Source organism: Salvelinus alpinus, chromosome 25, assembly GCF_045679555.1.
Source record: "Salvelinus alpinus chromosome 25, SLU_Salpinus.1, whole genome shotgun sequence".
Classification (NCBI taxonomy): Eukaryota; Metazoa; Chordata; class Actinopteri; order Salmoniformes; family Salmonidae; genus Salvelinus; species Salvelinus alpinus.
In genome coordinates this window covers 667,460-690,155 of record NC_092110.1, presented here as the reverse complement: position 1 = coordinate 690,155, position 22,696 = coordinate 667,460, and the positions used below count along the sequence as shown (strand labels likewise).

At 43.3% G+C, this 22,696-nt stretch overlaps 1 protein-coding gene across 4 annotated transcripts in view; it reads left to right on the top strand.

Moving 5' to 3' along the window:
* The first annotated feature begins 476 nt into the window (after positions 1 to 476).
* LOC139553141 (protein Smaug homolog 1-like) overlaps positions 477 to 22,696 on the top strand; it is a 105,823-nt gene continuing 83,603 nt past the window's right edge. For all 4 annotated transcript variants that reach the window (XM_071365105.1, XM_071365103.1, XM_071365104.1 and 1 more), the window contains exons 1-2: positions 477 to 686; positions 1,761 to 2,378. In XM_071365105.1, the coding sequence (XP_071221206.1) occupies positions 2,183 to 2,378 (196 nt within the window). In that variant the 5' untranslated portion in view covers positions 477 to 686; positions 1,761 to 2,182. The remainder of the gene's footprint in view (positions 687 to 1,760; positions 2,379 to 22,696) is intronic.

The following is a 22,696-nucleotide window of genomic DNA, read 5'->3' as shown; positions in this document are numbered from 1 at the left end:
TGCTTTGAATTGAACCAGACCAGACGGTAGGGTGTTTGAGGCCCTCTGCTGTATGGAACGCACACATTGGAGCTAAATGTACAATAAATAACTCCAGGAACATGGAGGCACACTGGTTTCGTTGATAGAATCTTTCTCTTCATCCTGTATTTGTAATGTAAACACTGCCAAATGATCAACTCCGACAAAGGTATCTTTCGCCACGTATTCATCTTTTATCAACTTGCTTTTTGCATATGTAGGTGAAAGTATTGTACAGATAAGTGAACGGGACAAACTGAGGCAACTCCCGCCCCTGTTGCATATTCACACATAACTTCACTCTTCTTTTGATTTTGTCCTCTTCGCTATGGAAAACTGTTTTCCCCTTTCTAAAACATGCTAATCCCTCTGTCGTCTCGGTTGCTGGTAGGCTATGTGATCTGTCCCTAACCCCATTATCTATTTTTGTGCTTCCTTGTGCTGCCAAGCCCCTGACGTAATGCTTCGGGTTAATTATTCGCATGTGGAAAGCAATGCCGAGTCTCTCCTCTGGTACAACACGAGTAACCTAACTGCAGGAGAAAAAGTTAAGTCAAGATGGCAAAACACACAGATGCAGAGTGAAGGGGCACCGCTGCCCACAATTTAAAACTTTGTTGCGCCCCGTCTTGCGATCAACACCACCGATGCAGTTGTGCATGGAAGTGAGTAACGTTTTAAACATTTTCTTTGCCATTTTTTTACCAAAGTTCTGGAATATATTTGTCGACTATCTTGTCTGAACTGCTCTCGCCGAGTTGGCTGTCCAGTAGGCTACATCGGTAATAGAAAATATGCTAACTTAAAAAACGGTGATACAGTAGGCTAACTTTTTAATAGGGGGAATACAATGTGTCCAGCTGGACGTTTAATTTGCGAGGAAATGCTTAACGCTTGGGTCTGGCTCTCAGGAGTTTATGGAAACTAGACTGAATATGTATTGCATTACAGTGTAACATAGCTAAGCATTGGTCACATTTTTGGGAATGTTCTAGATTGGGCATTTGAGACTCCTCAATTATTTAATGTAGATCCCGATTCATTTTCCTCGCGCCGAATCGCATCACCTCCACATTTTTACAAAAGATCTAGCCTATCCTCGGTGCTCGTGTAGGGCAATGATTGCGACATGATTGCCCCAGTGCTGATGAAGCAAAGTGACCGTTTGAGACCTGTTAGTGCTGACATGGACCTATTTGTAAGGTAATATTTTGAAAAAAATGCGGTCTTTTCATTCAGGGTACTTTCAGTTTCGCCTAGTTGGCAGTCTACCGAGTATACAGTCTACAGGCTATTTTCGAGGCAATGTGTGGTGGAAAGCAATCATTTATGCTTTATCATATAGCTTACAGCAGGGACCCTTTGAACATAGCTGTCTGTAACATTATAATGTAAGGGACTGGCGCTTTTCTCTTTGGAAATAGCCTACCAGTCGGGATGTTGCGCCAATTACTACTGAGAGAGGGCTACTTTTAAATGAGAAGTATGACGCATACAGGCTTTGTTTCAGTAGGCAATGGGTGTCACTAATCTCCTGGTTTCAATGTAAAATGGTTTTTAAATAACAGCCTATTTCAAGTCTGCAGAGAGCAGTGTTGGCTGTCACATTTCCTCTGCATTTGGAGTTCACAGTCGGTAAAGACTTTACTAGATGGGTTTTGGATGCCAAGCTGTGTGTGTGTGTTACTGACAGACCATGTGTGACAGTGTCTCCCAACCAGTTATTTCCATCATTTCAGATCTAAATGGGATCCCTGTGGAAAATGCCAACAAAAGTAATGCTGGTGTGACAGCGCAGAGTGCAGGAGGAAAGCCAACTCTCCTGTCTGAATGTTAATACCCCCTGGTGCAGATGCACCTAGGAGAGCACCTTGCCACCACTCCCCTCAAGCTGAAACTTCAGTACACCTGCTTTTCTAAAAGCCTGGATGATGCTACGCCACTTGAACTGAGCACAACAGCTCAAACCCCTCCTGCTCAAAGTACATATTTCTGCTCCACTCAACATCAACAACAAAAACAGGCAAAAAGAAGAGCACATCCATCACAAGCTTTGACCAAAGTTTAACCACCAGAGCACCAAGTTAACTCAATTCTCCCGTGACACCAGGAAGGTCGCTAACTGGTTTCCCTGTTCGGCCTGGTGCCTGTGCCCCAGACCATGATGTTTCGCGACCAGGTGGGCATCCTGGGAAGCTGGTTTAAGGGGTGGAACGAGTGTGAGCAGACGGTGGCTCTGCTGTCGCTGCTGAAGCGGGTGTCGCAGACCCAGGCCCGTTTCCTTCAGCTGTGTCTGGAGCACAGCCTGGCTGATTGCACCGAGCTTCACGTGTTGGAGGGAGAGGCCAATAACCCAGGTAGGCACACCGACACACACACTATCTCCATCTTGACTGTCCATTTTTAAGTGGATAATGGCGATGCTCCGTTGAAGTTGGCCGGGAGAGGATTAGTGATTTTGGCACTGGTGCCACTTCACACATACACACATTTGAAGGTATTGCTCATGTCATTACCTTACGTCCTTCCACAGACAGCGAAGGGTTAACCGTGCCCATTGCCAGAGTCGGTGTAATGTGCCATGGCAACGATGAAGTCATAGCATTAGCTGGCCTGGCATCTTTGAATAGGACACCAGATCACACACGATTCCAGTGTTCTACTGTGGGGTTAAATCGGTTAGGGGTGGTGGTGGTCTGGTTTGTTGCATCAGGTTGGTATGTGGTCATGGAAACAAACACCCTGGCAACCAAACCGGCTCATGAAAAATAGAGTGGAGCGCTGGCTAGTGTGGTGTGATGATGAGAATAAACACTGTGTCTGTGTGTGTACTGATCCAATGTCTACAGCTGTATAGCCAGGACCACATCTGTCAGTCGGCACTGCCTTAATACACATTGAGAAACCGTCTGTAAAGATGGATATGTTATCATTTCCCCCTACACAACACGCATATACACACCGCAACATGGGATTCCCATCAGAGTTTCTAGTGGGCAGTGGCTGCCTCTCTCTCAGCCTCTCTTTGCACTGTGTTCTCCCAGTTATATGAGGACGTTTTAATGCAGTACAGCCCCTGTTATTGTTCAATATAAATTTGGAAACATTATTGACGGACTGTATGAAGTTCTTAGGTGGGTCACTCCCAAGCCCTAGTTGGATGTACACTGAGATCAAAGGATGCTTTTTTTAATCCAAAGTGATTTATAGTCATACTTACATTTTATGTATGGGTTGCCCTGGGAATTAAACCTAAAATCCTGGTGTTTCTTTCTGTCTACACTGATATCAAGTGTATGGTTGTCTGAATCACATTGTTATGTTCATTGTAATGTCTTCAGACACAGAAGTGTGGATGGCGGGTTAAATGAATTCAAAAAAGTCTCAGGCAGATTTAAGATTTTGATGTCTATTTTATTGTTGTGAGAAGGTTGGAAAAATATGCATATTTGTGGTAGAAATTGATGTATGTGGCCCTCGCGGGGTTAATTTGTAGCTGGAAGATCTATGTTGAGTGGAAAGGTTCAACTATTTGTAATGTACTGTACTAATGAAAGGAATCCAGAATGTACCTACTTATTTCACTGCATGAAGAGGCTGCTTTGTTCCCCGGACAAAGTGATGCAACTTATTTGCTGCTTGTCACAGCAAGTCAAGAGCCAAAAGACTGATGATCAGTGTGTGTGACTAGGTTAAGGGAGAGGGGGATTCATTTTAGTCACTGGATGAGGTCACACTTTATTTGGATAAACCATTTGTAGATGCTCTAAAGATGGTCATACTCTCTGTTGCTAAGCTTGCTAAGATAACGGTTCGTTTTACAACAAGAGTTAGGGTAAGGGTTAAAGTTAGGACAGGGTTTTTCCAAACTCTGTCCTCGGGACCCCAATGCGTGCACATTTAGATTTTTTGCCCTAGCTCTACACAGCTGACTCAAATAAGCAACTTATCATCAAGCTTCGATCATTTGAATCAGCTGTGTAGTGTTTGGGCAGAAACCAAAACGCGCACCCCTTGGGGTCCCGAGGACAGAGTTTGGAAAACCCAGGGTAAGATTTAAGGTTAGGGCTAGCAGATAGTCTGTAGATGCTCTACAGACTAACAATCCAAAGAAAGTTTTACCGACATTTAATTTCATTGCGATTTCAACATTGAATTTCTACGGAAGATTATCAGACCTATTGTTGTGCTGATCGAATCTGGAAGTTACCTCTGTTCAAGTCATTTTACCTAATTGTTTTTTTGTTGTTGTGCTGTGGCACTGCTCAGTCCTGACGTGTTTTTCTATTCTTTTCTAGTTCTACTAACCCTCTCTCTTCCCTCCCTCCTTCATGCTCAGAATCTTTTTTCTCAATCTCCCTCCCGGTGTGATAAGCACAGCAGACGTATTTTTCTTATTGAAAAAGAGAATGCAACGCTTACACGTTCCATTATCCTATTATCCTCCGCTGTCATGTTCAGCCTATTACTATCTAGGCTAACATCAGTGTCTATATGTCCAGGAATATCCACTTAAAAATGAACAGGTGCTCTGTTGGTCAGTACTAAGAAGCAATGCTAAGAACACCGTAGTCCTCTTCTATGGGCAAAATGGAGGGCTGTCGTATTTGAGATTGTCTGCAGTGTCATTTCACCATTCTAGTACCGCAGGGGACGAGCAGCTGGATTGGTTCAGAGTTGGTAGCGCCGCTTGCTCATTCAAAAGTTGATGAGACGAGGATGATGATTCAGTGTGGCACAGACATGATGGCATAGCCACCTCAGGGAGCTGTCAAGTAGCATTAGGAGGACCATAGTGTCTTTACTTGTAAGGACCACACTGTCCATATCATGAGGACTTGTCAGGAACTGGTTTTGTCTGATCTTATTCTAGCCTGGTTCCAGATCTGTATGTGCTGTCTTGTTAACTCCTATGCAATGGTCATTGTGATTCCGACGACAGAATGGCAAGACAGCACAAACAGACCTGGGACCAGGCTCCTCTTGGCACCTTTCTCAATAGATTGGTTCACTGCATGTTGTAGCCTAATGATAATCTGCTGCTGGTCACCTCATTTCAGATGTCATGGAGGGTTGGGCGATTTTATCAAATTCATTTGAATGTAAGTTTTAGCGCGATTTTCCAAATGCCTGTATCGCAAGAATGAAGGTTTTTATGCGTGTTTAACTTTTTGGCCTCATCTCCTTCGCTCCTTCTGTGCTGTGTGCACTGTGCACATTACCACTCGCACACAGACACCAAGCCCCTCCCTCTGCCACTCACAACAAAGACAAAATAATCACTTCTTCCTCTGACAATAAGCAGTTTAAACTCACTATTTGCATTTGAGCCAACAGAATCGGTCATATGGACGCCAAAACGCTTTGAGACATTCTTGTACTGTAATAGTAGAGAACATAACCTTTCTAATGATACACTTTATGTTTGAACTCCCAAAATGTAGAACAGAGCAGACCCTACTAAAACGGGAGTAATAATAAACATGATTGTGGAAAATGTATGCTCCGTTTCCGTCGCAAGCGTCATTGCGTACCACATACCTCTAGCAGCAATTTAGCCACAGACTTATGCGCTAGCCGTCTGTTTTATACATTTGCAATGAGCATAAAAATACACATTTAGATAAGGAATTGGCAACCTGTTCTCAATATGAGAAATTAGCATCTTTTCCACGTAGGCCACATGATTTCCACATTTAAACAAAGTTCACATGCTATGTTGTTCAAATGGACTGGAGGATGTATTCATAACACTTCTACCTTGTTAGCAAGCAAATAGATCCAATTTGGCTAGACTTGAAAATAAAGATCAGCTGGCTACATACTAGCAGGTGGGCTTGAGATTGTTTGTGAGACCTGTGTTAATGTTCTATAATATCTGCTACATGGAATTTGGTCTTTAGTGGATGTGCATGGTTCTGGTTAAATTTGTAACAAAAATGGCTTTTTATAGACCAACTTATTGCAAAAAAGCAGAAAATATTTGGTTTATATTTAGCCTAGGTATAATTATATAAGCCCTGATTTCTGTTTTAGATGCAGTGTATTGACCTTTAGTTATGCAACAAAGCTTATTTAGAGAATTAAAAAAATATAGCTATCATGAATCACCTATGTTTGAATTTTTATCGCCCAGGCCTAACGTCATGCTTCCCTGCGTTCACCGCTGATGAAAAACCATGGACGGAAAACGGCATTCCTTGCTGAAGTCGTGAATGGGTTCCGATGATGGGGATATTGTCTAGGAACGTGGGCATGGAACATAGTTGGGAAGTAACAGCAGAGGATATAATAGGGCTTTCCAATGGAAGAACGAAGCCATGGTGAAGGGAAATAATATGAAGTTATGTTAGGTCCTCTTTAATGTCTTGTATTTTAGGGGTGCCCTTTTTGTCTACCTGGGACAACCAGGGTAATAGTGTATTGTACTGCACTAGTGAACAGCTGGAAATCATTGCTACTGCAAACCCCTGAAGTTCCAGTGGCCAAACAGGATATTGTTTTTTTTAATAAAAGTAATTTTGATACAAGCTACATGTCATCCAAGATAGACATATATGGGATAGATTAGTAGAAAACATAGTAACTATAAAGTTAAAGGTAGTAGTGGCTGAAGTGGAATTTGAAGCTGAACCTCCAACTTCACCACCCCTGCTCAGAAACTACTACCACCACTCCTTCCCAGACACCCCCATTCTTCAGTGACCAACACTCCAGATTTGCTCAGGTCTCCCCAGCCTCAACCCTCCTCTTCGTCTTCCAGCTGTTTTTCTGAAGAGGAAAAGTCCTAGTCCCCCGTCCTGTCTAGCAGAAGAGAAAAGAGCCCTTGTCTCTCGTTTGGGTGTTGAACTATTTCATTGCACCCACGCATGAGCAAACAGTTTATTTCTGGCCACTCGGCTCCGTGTTCCGTGAACTCATACGGAACCACAGGAATGGTGGGACGGAGGACCTGCCAAAAAAAAATCCCTCCTAGTCTCCCTCGGAGCAGTCGGAATCAAACGCCACTTTTTCCCCCTTCCCAACACAAAGTCTTGACTTGACTGAAAGAAAGAAACAGTGACTGAGGAAGCTTTTCTTAGTAACTCCTCTGAATGACTTCATTAGGGACCATACTTCCACTATGTAGTAAGTTGAGCTTGAATTAAAGTACTTGTACCGACGTCAAGTCAGACATTTTGAATGAGCGTCATAGTTTCTAATTCTAGTACAAAATCGGTAATTGTGATTTTAATTAATCTGCCTACACACGCATCACTATTTTGTTTTCAAGATAAGGCTTGCGCAAGGCTAGTTCTTTATTCCAGCTTTAAGCAGGGGTTGGAACCAGTTCAGAAAACAGAACGGAACTTGTAACGAAAGTAATTCATACTGTTCCGGAACAGAACCGTTATTTTAAAAGCAGGGGAACCGGTTAATAGCATTATTTTACGTTCCAGGCATTTTTTTCTAGTCCCACAACAAAATGCAAGAAAGCGCCTATGCAAAGCCTTCACTCTGTCACTCAAACATATTCCAGTGTCTAACCTGCAAGCTGAAAATCTTTGCCTGTGCGTGTTTAGGCAATGTTCCTAATTCAATGTTCCTAGTTCCTCAATGGAAGCCGTTCCTCCTACTGTAGGTATAATTCTGTGGGCCTAATTCAGGTAATGCATGTACATAACAAGATGCCCAGCACTTCAAGCCTCCTCCTGAACCCTCTCTCTCTTCCCCACATGCAAAATTTCAGTCACATCTTGCGCCATAGGCTACACTTCTCTGTCCATCATGCATGTAAACTAGCCTGCCTGCTCTAGCCACACTGGTGGTGAAGTCATTTAATGAGCTAAATGTAAAAACCTGTTGTCACAGGTTAAAAAAATAACAATATACACCGGTAGTCTTTTGGGCTTCGAACCGGTTAAGAATTTATTTTGCTGGTCGGAACAGTGTAACGAAACAATTAATTTTTTGGATTGGAAAATTGTTGGTTCCAACCCCTGGCTTTGAGTGCCCTGTAGAGTGTTGTTATTTTTTTTGTATTGCATGGTTTATGCAGTCAAGTGTTTTAACTGAAGCAGTGCTGTGGACTAATTTGATGAGTTACCACCAGTGGACAAGTATGGATTTCGAGAGACCTAATTCCTTGAGGATTCAACACAGCATTCTGCACTGAGTGATGTGTTAAGAACCCACAATCCAACACAGACCGTCTCTGACAATATGCTGCAAAATGGAGCTATGTGATTCTCCCTCCCACTATATTTCAGCCCCAAACCCTTTCGATTCTAACCTTGAGCTGCTGACGCGAAGCTTCTAGGTTGAGACTAATGGAACAACTGAGGGGTACCCCGCCTAAATTACGATTGCGGAAACCTTCCTCTTACAAGTCGCTCTAACCCCTTTTTAGCAGCTGTGTGGTTTGACCAAAGGTGTGAATGGATGCTTCGTCAGCACTTGGTGCCTGAGACTGCGGCATGTAATATTCAGGCTCCACCCTCTGTCTGGACAGGTGAAACACATGGGCAAACCTCATTGATGAATAGGCAGCAGACGCAGACCACAAACCATTTGGTGTTTCCCTATATAGTTTCTACCCTCCCTTCCTCCTGAGGCAGCTGGTCATTTTTGGTGGCATTAAACAGTGCATTTCATTGTATACAGAGGCTTGGGCCCCATCCAGTCCCAACTGTGTGTGCACTCACTGCAGGCACTGCTGAGGCATCAAGAAGACAAGGGAACACAAAGCACTAGGCACCGCACACATGACATGGGGTTGGCCAGGGACAGGACTGCCTGGCCACTACAGGCTTGTATAACAGCCTTATGGGGCCCACTGTACAGTATGTGATGGAGACATTAGTGCCATTTGATGTAGTTGGACAAACTGGGAGGGACTATTTTAGTGGAGGATTTAGCACTTGGAAAGACGTGCTTGTCACAGACTACACTGCATCGCTGCCAGCCACATCCTTCTCCCCTCACTGAAAGGTGTCAGCCTAGACCAAGCGCCCCGATAGTCCTTGACAGAGCTCATTGGCCGACACAGGGTCACTGTTGTGCTGAGCCAGGATGACAGCAGCAGGCGAGTCCGAGCCCACGGCAACTGTTTCCCGTGAGATGAGCACAAGAGGGGACTTTGACTCTGGTAGCTTGGTAGTGACCTCACTGGTTCCTTCCAGAGACTGGTGGAAGAGTAAGTGTTGCTTCCTTCCCTCTCATAGCCCGAGCCTGGGTTTGAACCAGGTCCCCTCTGAACACGTCAACAGTCAACCTCAAAGCATCGTTACCCATCGCTCCACAAAAGCTGCAACCCTTGAAGAGCAAAGGAAACAACTACTTCAAGGTCTGAGCGAGTGACGTCACCAATTGAAACGCTACTAGCGCGCACCGCTAACTAGCTAGCCATTTCACACCAGTTCCACTCACTCCCTTTGTCCCCAGCAACCATTGATGCTGTTGACCCGGATCAATGTAACAATATTGCTTCTGTCCCTTTCCTTGCCGCAACATGGGCTGGAACCAGGGACCCTCTCCACACAACAGTTTCTCGCTGGGGACACACTTTCTATTTGTCACTCAAAAAGGTGGACCTAACCAGAGTCACTGACCACAACCAAAACGAAACGGGTCAAGTTTTAAGAGGGGTTCTGGAAGACATTCATGGGGGTGTCCACTACAAGTTGAATGGCAACAACAGCTGGGATCTAAAAGACACCCACCATGAGAGCCCACTAAATTTGCCAAGAGGCAAACAGAAGAAAAACCCACACCGAACTTGAAGAGCAAATCCAAAACGGGGAACGATTGTTTTTCTAGAAATCAAATGGGGAGAGCCAACTAAAGGTGTTAACCCTCCAGATCTCTCAAGACAACTGGAGCACTGTGCCAGCCGCTCTTAAATATCACCTGGGCCAGCACAGGTGAAACACCTTCTGACTAACGCGATGGACAAGCCAGCACAGGTGTAACACATACTTACTAACGAGGTGACGCTAATCGGTGCACCACATGTGCTAACGTGCTCCAACAGATGTTTTTGTTTTTAAGGTGGTGTCCTGCAGCAAGCTCAAAGGAACTCTGACATTATATCCAAACATGAGCTCATTCGAACTAAAACCAAGAGATTCTTGAACAACTTCCCGCGCTGCAAACAGCACAAAAGGGACCCCTTCATCCCAGTCTTTCTCAAACCCAAAGCGGTAAGCTCTCAACATGACTTTAAAGTCTGATAAAATTTCTCAAGCACCTTGACACTCTGGGTGGTAGGCACTAGAGGGGCGATGGGTAACACCCAATTGCTGTAGCACTTGTTGGAAGACTTTTGACATGAAATTCAAACCTTGGTCTGATTGCACTACGTCGGCGTACAGAGGCCCATTATCAGCAACCATCACTCCTGCGTTCCAATGGCATGTTGTGTGCCGTGTCTTTGGCTATGCCGGATTAAGTGATATGACATGGTATTCTATAAAATCCTTTCTCCGTAATTAATATTACCTGATTGAGCTAATCATGTAAATGTAATTAACTAGAAAGTCGGGGCACCACAAAATAATATTTATAGAGCTGTTATCTTCCGAATAAACTCTTAAAGACCTAGTAATATTTTACATCAATAGCAGTCAATATTAATCGTCACCTTATTTCAGTCTCATCTGAGAGTTGTAAATTCTTGGTTATCTTCACGAACCCTGGCTAACAAGTTGAATCAGCAATACAAAATTGGGTTTAATTATTTATTTACTAAATACCTAACTAATCACACAAAATTACATATACACAGAATGAATCATACCTTGATTACAAATTACATCATAAAGGAAAACGTCCCTAGCGGGCGGAACAGATATGACAGCTGGTTACACAAAAGAAAAGGGGGCTGGGTTTGAGTGAAAGCGCAGTAAGACTGAGGAACAAAGGGAGAAGCGATGTCTCTATCGTAAATACAGTATCTTATGCATCTAAATTACCGCCCATTTGGAAAAGGAAAATGCAATAAATATTTACTCTGATCTGCGCTTCGGTAGGTTGGTGGTAGATGGAAGGCCGTGTTGCCCAACCGAGTCCTTTGAAGAAATCTCTGGTGATAAATTGGATACGTTGTAGTAACGTCGTTGTGTGGTAGACGGGATACTCTGTCTCTTCTTTCTTGGCCAACGTTTCCAGCTGCTGTTGCTAACTCAACGGCTAGGAGGTATCACTTCTGTAGTGAATAAGAGTTCCAAGTTCATACCATTCGCAACCAAAGCTCACGCTGAGGTTGGCTTAGTTCTGTAGTTGACATCTGAACCATTCTGATATCGGATCGTCATCCTAACATCCTCGGAACAGTTAGTTATTTGTCCTTTTAACGCAGAGGCTGCAGACCTCACGTACTTGGAACAGGAGGTTACATTTTCGTCAAGGCTTTATATAGTGGAGGGCGTGTTTTGAAAAGTTTTATAACCCATGTCTCTTCACAGGGGCGGGCCACTGATTGAGCAGAGCCCTAACATTATGAAAACCCAAATCTCTCATTTGGAAGCTAAAATTACATTTCACCTCTTCACCAATAATTTTCTATTCAAACATTTAAATTGAACAACAATTCCATGTGACTCCGATAATTACAATGTGCAGACTTTCCATTGTAGAGTTTGTCATCCTATCAACCGAACTGACATCATATTCATTAAGTACCACCGCATATGTTCCATTGGTCGGATTACCAGAATATAGTTAATTTCCCCCCACCTTCTGATGTTCCCAGAATCTCTATGTTAACCAAAGGATTTTCAAATGTCACATCAGCAGGGTAGGAAGAGGAAAAAGGGGGGGAGAGGTATTTATGACTGTCATAAACCTACCCCCAGGCCAACGTCATGACATGTGTTAGCTAATCCAAGTTTATCATTTTAAAAGGCTAATTGATCATTAGAAACCCATTTTGCAATTATGTTAGCACAGCTGAAAACTGTTGTGCTGATTTTAAAGAAGCAATAAAACTTGTGGGTTCGATTACAGGCTCAAAATGGCCAGAAACAAAGCCCTTTCTTCTGAAACTCGTCAGTCTGTTCTTGTTTTGAGAAATGAAGGCTATTCCATGCGAGAAATTACCAAGAAACTGAAGGGGTGACTCCGGGATGCTGGCCCTCTAGGCAGAGTTGCAAAGAAAAAGCCATATCTCAGACTGGCCAATAAAAAGAAAAGATTAAGATGGGCAAAAGAACACAGACACTGGACAGAGGAACTCTGCCTAGAATGCCAGCAACCCGGAGTCGCCTCTTCACTGTTGATGTTGAGACTGGTGTTTTGCGGGTACTATTTAATTGCCAGTTGAGGACTTGTGAGGCGTCTGTTTCTCAAACTAGACACTCTAATGTACTTGTCATCTTGCTCAGTTGTGCACCGGGGCCTCCCACTCCTCTTTCTATCCTGGTTAGGGCCAGTTTGCGCTGTTCTGTGAAGGGAGTAGTACACAGCGTTGTACGAGATCTTCATATACAACATTTAACCATGTCTACACTGTATTTCTGTTCAATTTTATGTTATTTTAAATGATAAAATGTGCTATTCTTTCAAAAACAAGGACATTTCTAAGTGACCCAACTTTTGAACGGTTGTGTATGTGTTGTGATAATTCCGTTGTTTTCTGTTAATTCATATGCCTTGCGACCTTGAGATATATATTACACACACACACATATGTACAGTGGGGAGAACAAGTATTTGATACACTGCCGATAAAAATTACAGACCTCTACATGCTTTGTAAGTAGGAAAACCTGCAAAATTGTCAGTGTATCAAATACTTGTTCTCCCCACTGTATGTATATATATATGTGTGTATATATACAGTGGGGAGAACAAGTATTTGATACACTGACAATTTTGCAGGTTTTCCTACTTACAAAGCATGTAGAGGTCTGTAATTTTTATCATAGGTAAACTTCAACTGTGAGAGACGGAATCTAAAACAAAAATCCAGAAAATCACATTGTATGATTTTTAAGTAATTAATTTGCATTTTATTGCATGACATAAGTATTTGATACATCAGAAAAGCAGAACTGAATATTTGGTACAGAAACCTTAGTTTGCAATTACAGAGATCATACGTTTCCTGTAGTTCTTGACCAGGTTTGCACACACTGCAGCAGGGATTTTGGCCCACTCCTCCATACAGACCTTCTCCAGATCCTTCAGGTTTCGGGGCTGTCGCTGGGCAATACGGACTTTCGGCTCCCTCCAAAGATTTTCTATTGGGTTCAGGTCTGGAGACTGGCTAGGCCACTCCAGGACCTTGAGATGCTTCTTACGGAGCCACTCCTTAGTTGCCCTGGCTGTGTGTTTCGGGTCGTTGTCATGCTGGAAGACCCAGCCACGACCCATCTTCAATGCTCTTACTGAGGGAAGGAGGTTGTTGGTCAAGATCTCGCGATACATGGCCCCATCCATCCTCCCCTCAATACGGTGCAGTCGTCCTGTCCCCTTTGCAGAAAAGCATCCCCAAAGAATGATGTTTCCACCTCCATGCTTCACGGTTGGGATGGTGTTCTTGGGGTTGTACTCATCCTTCTATTCCTCCAAACACGGCGAGTGGAGTTTAGAGCAAAAAGCTCTATTTTTGTCTCATCAGACCACATGACCTTCTCCCATTCCTCCTCTGGATCATCCAGATGGTCATTGGCAAACTTCAGACGGGCCTGGACATGCGCTGGCTTGAGCAGGGGGACCTTGCGTGCGCTGCAGGATTTTAATCCATGACGGCGTAGTGTGTTACTAATGGTTTTCTTTGAGACTGTGGTCCCAGCTCTCTTCAGGTCATTGACCAGGTCCTGCCGTGTAGTTCTGGGCTGATCCCTCACATTCCTCATGATCATTGATGCCCCACGAGGTGAGATCTTGCATGGAGCCCCAGACCGAGGGTGATTGACCGTCATCTTGAACTTCTTCCATTTTCTAATAATTGTGCCAACAGTTGTTGCCTTCTCACCAAGCTGCTTGGCTATTGTCCTGTAGCCCATCCCAGCCTTGTACAGGTCTACAATTTATCCCTGATGTCCTTACACAGCTCTCTGGTCTTGGCCATTGTGGAGAGGTTGGAGTCTGTTTGATTGAGTGTTTGAAATGTGACATTTGTTAAGGTCTGATTGTCTAGTGCAGGGATGGGCAACTGGCCAGTTCAATGCATGTGGGTACGCAGACCCACGAGCCACTGCGGCCCCTCATGATGAGTTCAGATTTTGTGGCCCCCACTCATATCAAAGTTGCCTAGCCCTGGACTAGTGACTAGTCTATTTGAGGTGTTCAAACAAAGTTTAAAAACAAGGTACCCTTTTTTCTGTTTTGATGTGTTCTCAACAGCAACTAGCACTGCTGCAAAGACTTCAAATACTGTTTACTTACCATCTGCAACTGGATGTGTATTACCTTTCCCAAATTTGACTAATTAAACGTGGCTTGCTCTTGGTTATGCTACTAATATTTAGCTTTGCCAAATATAATTATTGTGTGCAATAATAGTGTTACATGGTTTTTGAATGACTACCTCATCTCTGACATGAAATATCTATTTGAGCATGGTGAAGTTAATAATTACACTTTGGATGGTGTATCAATACACCCAGTCACTACAAATATACAGGCATCCTTCCCCAGCACAGGGATTTCACCATGAGGCCAATGGTGAGTTTAAAACAGAGTTTTATGGCTGTGATAAGAGAACTGAGGATGGATCAACAACATTGTAGTTACCCCACAAATCTAATGTAAATGACAGTGAAAGAAGGAAGCCTGTACATAATAAAAATATTCCAAAACATGTATCCTGTTTGCAATAAGGCACTAAAGTAATACTGCAAAAATGTGGCAATTCACTTTTTGTCCTGAATAGAAATTGTTTGGGACATTTCGAATACAACACACTACTGAGTACCACTCCATATTTTCAAGCATGGTGGTGGCTGCATCATGTTATGGGTATGCTTGTAATCGTTAAGAACTGGGGAGTTTTTCAGGATAAAAAGAAACGGAATGGAGCTAAGCGCAGGCAAAATCCTAGAGGAAAACCTGGTTTAGTCTACTTTCCACCAGACACTGGGAGATGATGATTGAACCTTTCAGCAGGACAATAACCTAAAACAGGCCAAATATACACTGTAGTTGCTTACCAAGAAGACAGTGAATGTTCCTGAGTGGCCTAGTTAGTTTTGAAAATGGTTGTGTAGCAGTAATCAACAACCAATTTGACAGAGCTTGAAGAATTTTAAAAAGAATAATGGGCAAATATTGTACAATCCAGGTGTGCAAAGCTCTGCGAGACTTACCCAGAAAGACTCACAGTTGTAATCTCTGCCAAAGGTGATTCTAACATGTAATTGACTCAGAGGTGTGAATACTTACGTAATCAGATATTCCTGTATTTCATTTTCAATAAAGTTTTCTGTCATTATGGGTTATTGTCTGTATATGATTATTTATATATACAGTGGGGAGAACAAGTATTTGATACACTGCCGATTTTGAAGGTTTACCTACTTACAAAGCATGTAGAGGTCTGTAATTTTTATCATAGGTACACTTCAACTGTGAGAGACGGAATCTAAAACAAAAATCCAGAAAATCACATTGTATGATTTTTAAGTAATTAATTTGCATTTTATTGCATGACATAAGTATTTGATACATCAGAAAAGCAGAACTTAATATTTGGTACAGAAACCTTTGTTTGCAATTACAAAGATCATACGTTTCCTGTAGTTATTGACCAGGTTTGCACACACTGCAGCAGGGATTTTGGCCCACTCCTCCATACATACCTTCTCCAGATCCTTCAGGTTTCGGGGCTGTCGCTGGGCAATACGGACGTTCAGCTCCCTCCAAAGATTTTCTATTGGGTTCAGGTCTGGAGACTGGCTAGGCCACTCCAGGACCTTGAGATGCTTCTTACGGAGCCACTCCTTAGTTGCCCTGGCTGTGTGTTTCGGGTCGTTGTCATGCTGGAAGATCCAGCCACGACCCATCTTCAATGCTCTTACTGAGGGAAGGAGGTTTTTGGCCAAGATCTCGCAATACATGGCCCCATCCATCCTCCCCTCAATACGGTGCAGTCGTCCTGTCCCCTTTGCAGAAAAGCATCCCCAAAGAATTATGTTTCCACCTCCATGCTTCACGGTTGGGAGGGTGTTCTTGGGGTTGTACTCAACCTTCTTCTTCCTCCAAACACGGCGAGTGGAGTTTAGACCAAAAAGCTCTATTTTTGTCTCATCAGACCACATGACCTTCTCCCATTCCTCCTCTGGATCATCCAGATGGTCATTGGCAAACTTCAGACGGGCCTGGACATGCGCTGGCTTGAGCAGGGGGACCTTGCGTGCGCTGCAGGATTTCAATCCATGACGGCGTAGTGTGTTACTAATGGTTTTCTTTGAGACTGTGGTCCCAGCTCTCTTCAGGTCATTGACCAGGTCCTGCCGTGTAGTTCTGGGCTGATCCCTCACCTTCCTTATGATCATTGATGCCCCACGAGGTGAGATCTTGCATGGAGCCCCAGACCGAGGGTGGTTGACCGTCATCTTCAACTTCTTCCATTTTCTAATAATTGCGCCAACAGTTGTTGCCTTCTCACCAAGCTGCTTGCCTATTGTCCTGTAGCCCATCCCAGCCTTGTGCAGGTCTACAATTTTATCCCTGATGTCCTTACACAGCTCTCTGGTCTTGGCCATTGTGGAGAGATTGGAGTCTGTTTGATTGAGTGTGTGTACAGGTGTCTTTTATACAGGTAACAAGTTCAAACAGGTGCAGTTAATACAGGTAATGAGTGGAGAACAGGAGGGCTTCTAAAAGAAAAACGAACAGGTCTGTGAGAGCCGGAATTCTTACTGGTTGGTAGGTGATCAAATACTTATGTCACGCAATAAAATGCAAAGTAATTACTTAAAAATCATACAATGTGATTTTCTGGATTTTTGTTTTAGATTCCGTCTCTCACAGTTGATGTGTACCTATGATAAAAATGACAGACCTCTACATGCTTTGTAAGTAGGAAAACCTGCAAAATCGGCAGTGTATCAAATACTTGTTCTCCCCACTGTACATATACAGTATCAGTCAACATTTTGGACACCTACTCATTCAAGGGTTTTTATTTTTACTATTTTCTACATTGTATAATAATAGTGAAGAGAGAAACTATGAAATAACACATATGGAATCATGTAGTATTTCGATTCTTCAAAGTAGCCACCCTTTGCCTTGATGACAGCTTTGCACACTTTTGGCATTCTCTCATCTAGCTTCATGAGGAATGCTTTTCCAACAGTCTTGAAGGAGTTCCCACATATGCTGAGCACTTGTTGGATGCTTTTCCTTCACTCTGCGGTCCAACTCATCCCAAACCATCTCAGTTGGGTTGAGGTCGAGTGATTATGGAGGCCAGGTCATCTGTTGCAGCACTCCATCACTCTCCTTGGTCAAATAGCCCTTACACAGCCTGTAGGTTTGTTTTGACTCATTGTCCTGTTGAAAAACAAATAATAGTCCAACTAAGCACAAACCAGATGGGATGGCGTATCGCTGCTGAATGCTGTGGTAGCCATGCTGGTTGTGCGCCTTGAATTCTAAAGAAATCACAGACCTTATCACGAGTAAAGCCCCCCCACACACACACCACCTCCTCCATGCTTCACGGTGGGAACTACACATGCCGAGATTATCCATTCACCTACTCTGCATCTCACATCTCAAGGTTGTACGGTAGGAACCAAAAATCGCAAATTTGGACAGATTTCCACCGGTCTAATGTCCGTTGCTCGTGTTTCTTGGCCCAAGCAAGGCTCTTATTATTGGTGTCCTTTTTAGTAGTGATTTCTATGCAGCAATTTGACCATGAAGGCCTGATTCACGAGTCTCCTCTGAACAGTTGATGTTGAGATGTCTGTTACTTGAACTCTAAAGCATTTTATTTGGGCTGCAATTTCTGAGGCTGGTAACTCTAATGAACTCTGCAGCAGAGGTAACTCTGTCTTCCTTTCCTGTGGCGGTCCTCATGAGAGCCAGTTTCATCATGGTGCTTGATGGTTTTTGCGACTGCACGTGAAGAAACTTTCAAAGTTCTTGACATTTTCTGGATTGACTGACCTTCATGTCTTACCTTCATGGCTTGGTCTTTTCCCAAATAGGGCTATCTTCTGTATACCACCCCTACCTTGTCACAATACAACTGATGTACTCAAACGCATTAAGGAAAGAAATTCCACAAATTAACTTTTAACAAGGCACACCTGTTAATTGAAATGCATTCCAGGTGACTACCTCATGAGGCTGGTTGGAGAGAATGCCAAGAGTGTGCAAAGCTGTCATTTCATCAAGGCAAAGGGTGGCTACTTTGCAGAATTTAAAATATATATTTTGATTTGTTTTAGTTTTTTTGTTACTACATGATTCCTTATGTGTTATGTCTTCACTATTATTCTACAATGTAGAAAATAATAAAAAATACAGAAAAACCCTTGAATGATTTAAGTGTCCAGTGGTGGAAAAAGTACCACATTTTCATTCTTGAGTAAAAGTAAAGATCACTTAATAGAAAATTACTCAAGTGAATGTCACCCAGTACAATACTACTTGAGTTAAAGTCAAAGTATTTGGTTTGAAATGTACTTAAGTATCAAAAGTATAAATCATTAAACATTTCTTATATTAAGCAAATTAGACTTGATTTTCTTGTTTTTTATTTACAGATCGCCAGAGGCACTGTTCAACACCCAGACATAATTTACAAAGAAAGCATTTGTGTTTAGTGAGTCTGTTAGATCAGAGGCAGTAGGGATGACCAGGGATGTTCTCTTGATAAATGTGTGAATTAGACCATTTTCCTGTCCTGCTAAGCATTCAAAATGTATCGAGTACTTTTGGGTGTCAAGGAAAATGTAAGGAGTAAAAAGTACATTATTTTTTGGAGTTAAAGTAAAAGTTGTCAAAAATATATAAATAGTAATGTACAGATACCCCCAAAAAACTACTTAAGTTGTACTTTAACCAATTTTCTTTTTTTTCCTACTGAATTTCATGGTATCCAATTTGGTAGTATTGTCTCGTCGCTGCAACTCCCAAACAGAATCGGGAGAGGTGAAGGTCGAAACACAACTCAGCCAAGCCACACTGCTTCTTTTTTATTTTTTTATTTTTTATTTTTTTTTTTTTTTTTATCCCCTTTTCTCCCCAATTTTCGTGGTATCCAATCGCTAGTAATTACTATCTTGTCTCATCGCTACAACTCCCGTACGGGCTCGGGAGAGACGAAGGTCGAAAGTCATGCGTCCTCCGAAGCACAACCCAACCAAGCCGCACTGCTTCTTAACACAGCGCGCCTCCAACCCGGAAGCCAGCCGCACCAATGTGTCGGAGGAAACACCGTGCACCCGCCCGCCTCAGTTAGCGCGCACTGCGCCCGGCCCGCCACAGGAGTCGCTGGAGCGCGATGAGACAAGGATATCCCTACCGGCCAAACCCTCCCTAACCCGGACGACGCTAAGCCAATTGTGCGTCGCCCCACGGACCTCCCGGTCGCGGCCGGCTGCGACAGAGCCTGGGCGCGAACCCAGACTCTGGTGGCGCAGCATAGCACTGCGATGCAGTGCTCTAGACCACTGCGCCACCCGGGAGGCCCACACTGCTTCTTGACACAATGCCCGCTTAACCCGGAAGCCAGCCGCACCAATGTGTCGGAGGAAGCACTGTGCAATTGGTGACCATGTCAGCATGCATTGCGCCTGGCCCGCCGCAGGAGTCGCTTGTGCGCGATGTGACAAGAACATCCTTGCCGGCCAAACCCTCCCCTAACCCAGATGAAGCTGGGCTAATTGTGCCCGATGGGTCTGCCAGTCGCGGCCGGCTGCGACAGAGCCTGGACTCGAACCAGGATCTCTAGTGGCACAGCTAGCACCGCTGCGATACAGTGCCTTAGACCACTGCGCCACTTGGGAGGCCCGGACTTCAAAGTATTTTTTACTTTGGTACTTTACACCACTGAGTGTGTCCAAACTTTTGACTGGTACTGTAATCCGCTGTATAAGGCACAAGGGGGTGTGGTATTTGGCTAAGGGCTGTTCTTATGCACGACGGATACAGCCGTTAGCCGTGGTATATTGGCCATATACCACAAACCCCCGAGGTGCCTTAATGCTATTGTAAACTTGTTACCAACGTAATTAGAGCAGTAAAAATGAATGCTTTGTCATACCTGTGGTATATGGTGTGATATACCACAGCTGTCAGCCAAATTGCATTCAGGGCTTGAACCACCCAGTTTATAATTAAAAATCTACCAGCCACGCATATTTTTTTACCAGCCCAATGACTGGGAGTCTTTGGGTAACTGCTAGCATGCTTCACACTAGACACAGAGACATAAAAATGGTATCCACAAGTTCATTGGACTCTGGAGAACTTGTCATTTGATTTTTCTATAGGCTATTAATATTGTTTGTTCTCTCTCATTGTTAGTCCTCAGGTTATGTTTTTAGTCTATTCAAATAACGTTTTGATAAGGAACTCTGTTGAGCTGCTTTTGAAAGAAAGTCGAAATGGAAACATGATTGCCATTGTTGAATTCAATTTTCATAATAGCAAGCTAGGACTGATGGTTTGGTTATCAAGGCAACCACTGTAGCTATCTAGTAAACTTACTAGCTACTTCAGTGGACTTTGAGCACATTTCTAGTGGTAAATGGGTTAAATTATAGCCATGGTATAAAAGGGATAATCAATTCGGGGCTCTATGCGATCTATAAAATAAGGTAACTCTGTGAAATGTTAGTTCCATTCCTGTTGATTATCCCTTACATAAGATATCCACTTGGCAAACATTTAGTGATTGTTTCTTCTCAAATATGATACTGTAACTAGATCACCTGATACGTGCTGCAAAACAAACAGTAAGTGACTCGCAAGGCTCCGGTCTGGTCTCTCGTCGTTGTGTGATTAAGTGATAATGCCCTCGAAGCCGGTGTTTGGAGGATATATTGGCACGGCGGTTGTTAGGCCCGAGATGAAGTTGGCCCGCCAGCAAACCGTGCCAATATATCCTCTAAACACTGGCTTGATGGGCATTATCACTTTTACACAACAGGTTACCAACATTCAAACAATTATTTACATATTTTCATTAAAAAATAATAATAATCTGAATTTATTCATACTATTTCATCCTTCCACAAGATATAGTCCCAACATGAATCTAGTGTTGCTACCTTAGCCGGCTGGTCATTCGTTCTATTGGTTCGGTTGACAGAGATGCGACCCAGTCGTTCAGTCTTTTTGTTCTGGATCTATGGATGCGACCCAAATCAAATTTCATTGGTCACATACACATATTTAGCAGATGTTATTGCGGGTGTAGCGAAAAGCTAGTGTTTCTAGCTCCAACAGTGCAGTAGTATCTAACAATTCACACATCTAAAAGTAAAATAATGTAATTAAGAAATATACAAACATTAGATTGAGCAATGTAGGAGTGGCATTGACTAAAATACAGTAGAATATAATACAGTATATACATATGGGATGAGTAAAGCAGTATGTAAACAAATTGACTAGTGTTCCATTATTATACTGGCCAGTAATTCTAAGTCTCAGGAGGGGGCTGAGCACGCACCCTTGTGGGGCCCCTGTGTTGAGGATCAGTGAAGTGGAGGTGTTGTTTCCTACCTTCACCACCTGGGGGCGGCCCGTCAGGAAGTCCTGGACCCAGTTGCACAGGGTGGGGTTCAGACCCAGCGCCCCGAGCTTAATGATGAGCTTCAGGGGACTATGGTGTTGAATGCTGAGCTGTAGTAAAAAAAAACAGCGTTCTTCAATCGGTATTCTTCTTGTCCAGATGGGATAGGGCAGTGTGAAGTGCTATGGCGATTTGCATCATCTGTGGATCTATTGGGGCGATAAGCAAATTGAAGTGGGTTTAGGGTGTCAGGTAAGGTGGAAGTGATATGATCCTGAACTAGCCTCTCAAAGCAGTTCATGATGACAGAAGTGAGTGCTATGGGGCAATAGTCATTTAGTTCAGTTACATTTGCTTTCTTGGGTACAGGAACAATGGTGGACATCCTGAAGCAAGTGGGTGACAGCAGAAGATTGAATGTGTCCGTAAACACTCCAGTCAGCTGGTCTGTGCATGCTCTAAGGACGCGGCTAGGGATGCCGTCTGGGCCGGCAGCCTTGCGAGGGGTAACGCACTTAAATGTTACATGTTTTACTCACGGCGGCCGCGGAGACGGAGAGCCTACAGTCCTTGCTAGTGGGCCGCTTCGGTGGCACTGTGTTCTCCTCAAAGCGGGTGAAGGGATTTAGCTTGTCCTGAAGCAAAATTTTAGATTTTCCATGACTGTCTAGCTCTAATTGGTGATTGTTTGTTCACAAAGATGATCTCATAAAAATAAAAAAAATAAAAAAAATATATACAGCTCCATAAAATGTTCTACATACTGTATATCTGGTTTTAGTCGTTTAAGTTTACACTGAAATTGTGTTCATTTTTTTGGAGTGGCGGCAACAATTTTTCAGCCGCTGCTAAATGAATATAGGGGAAACACTGGGTAATGCCACAGTAGCCAGCCCTTGAAAGGGAACATCTGTCAAAGACTGCTCATAATAATGTCTGGAACGGAGCGATTGGAATGGCATCAAACCATGTGTTTGACGTATTTGATACCGT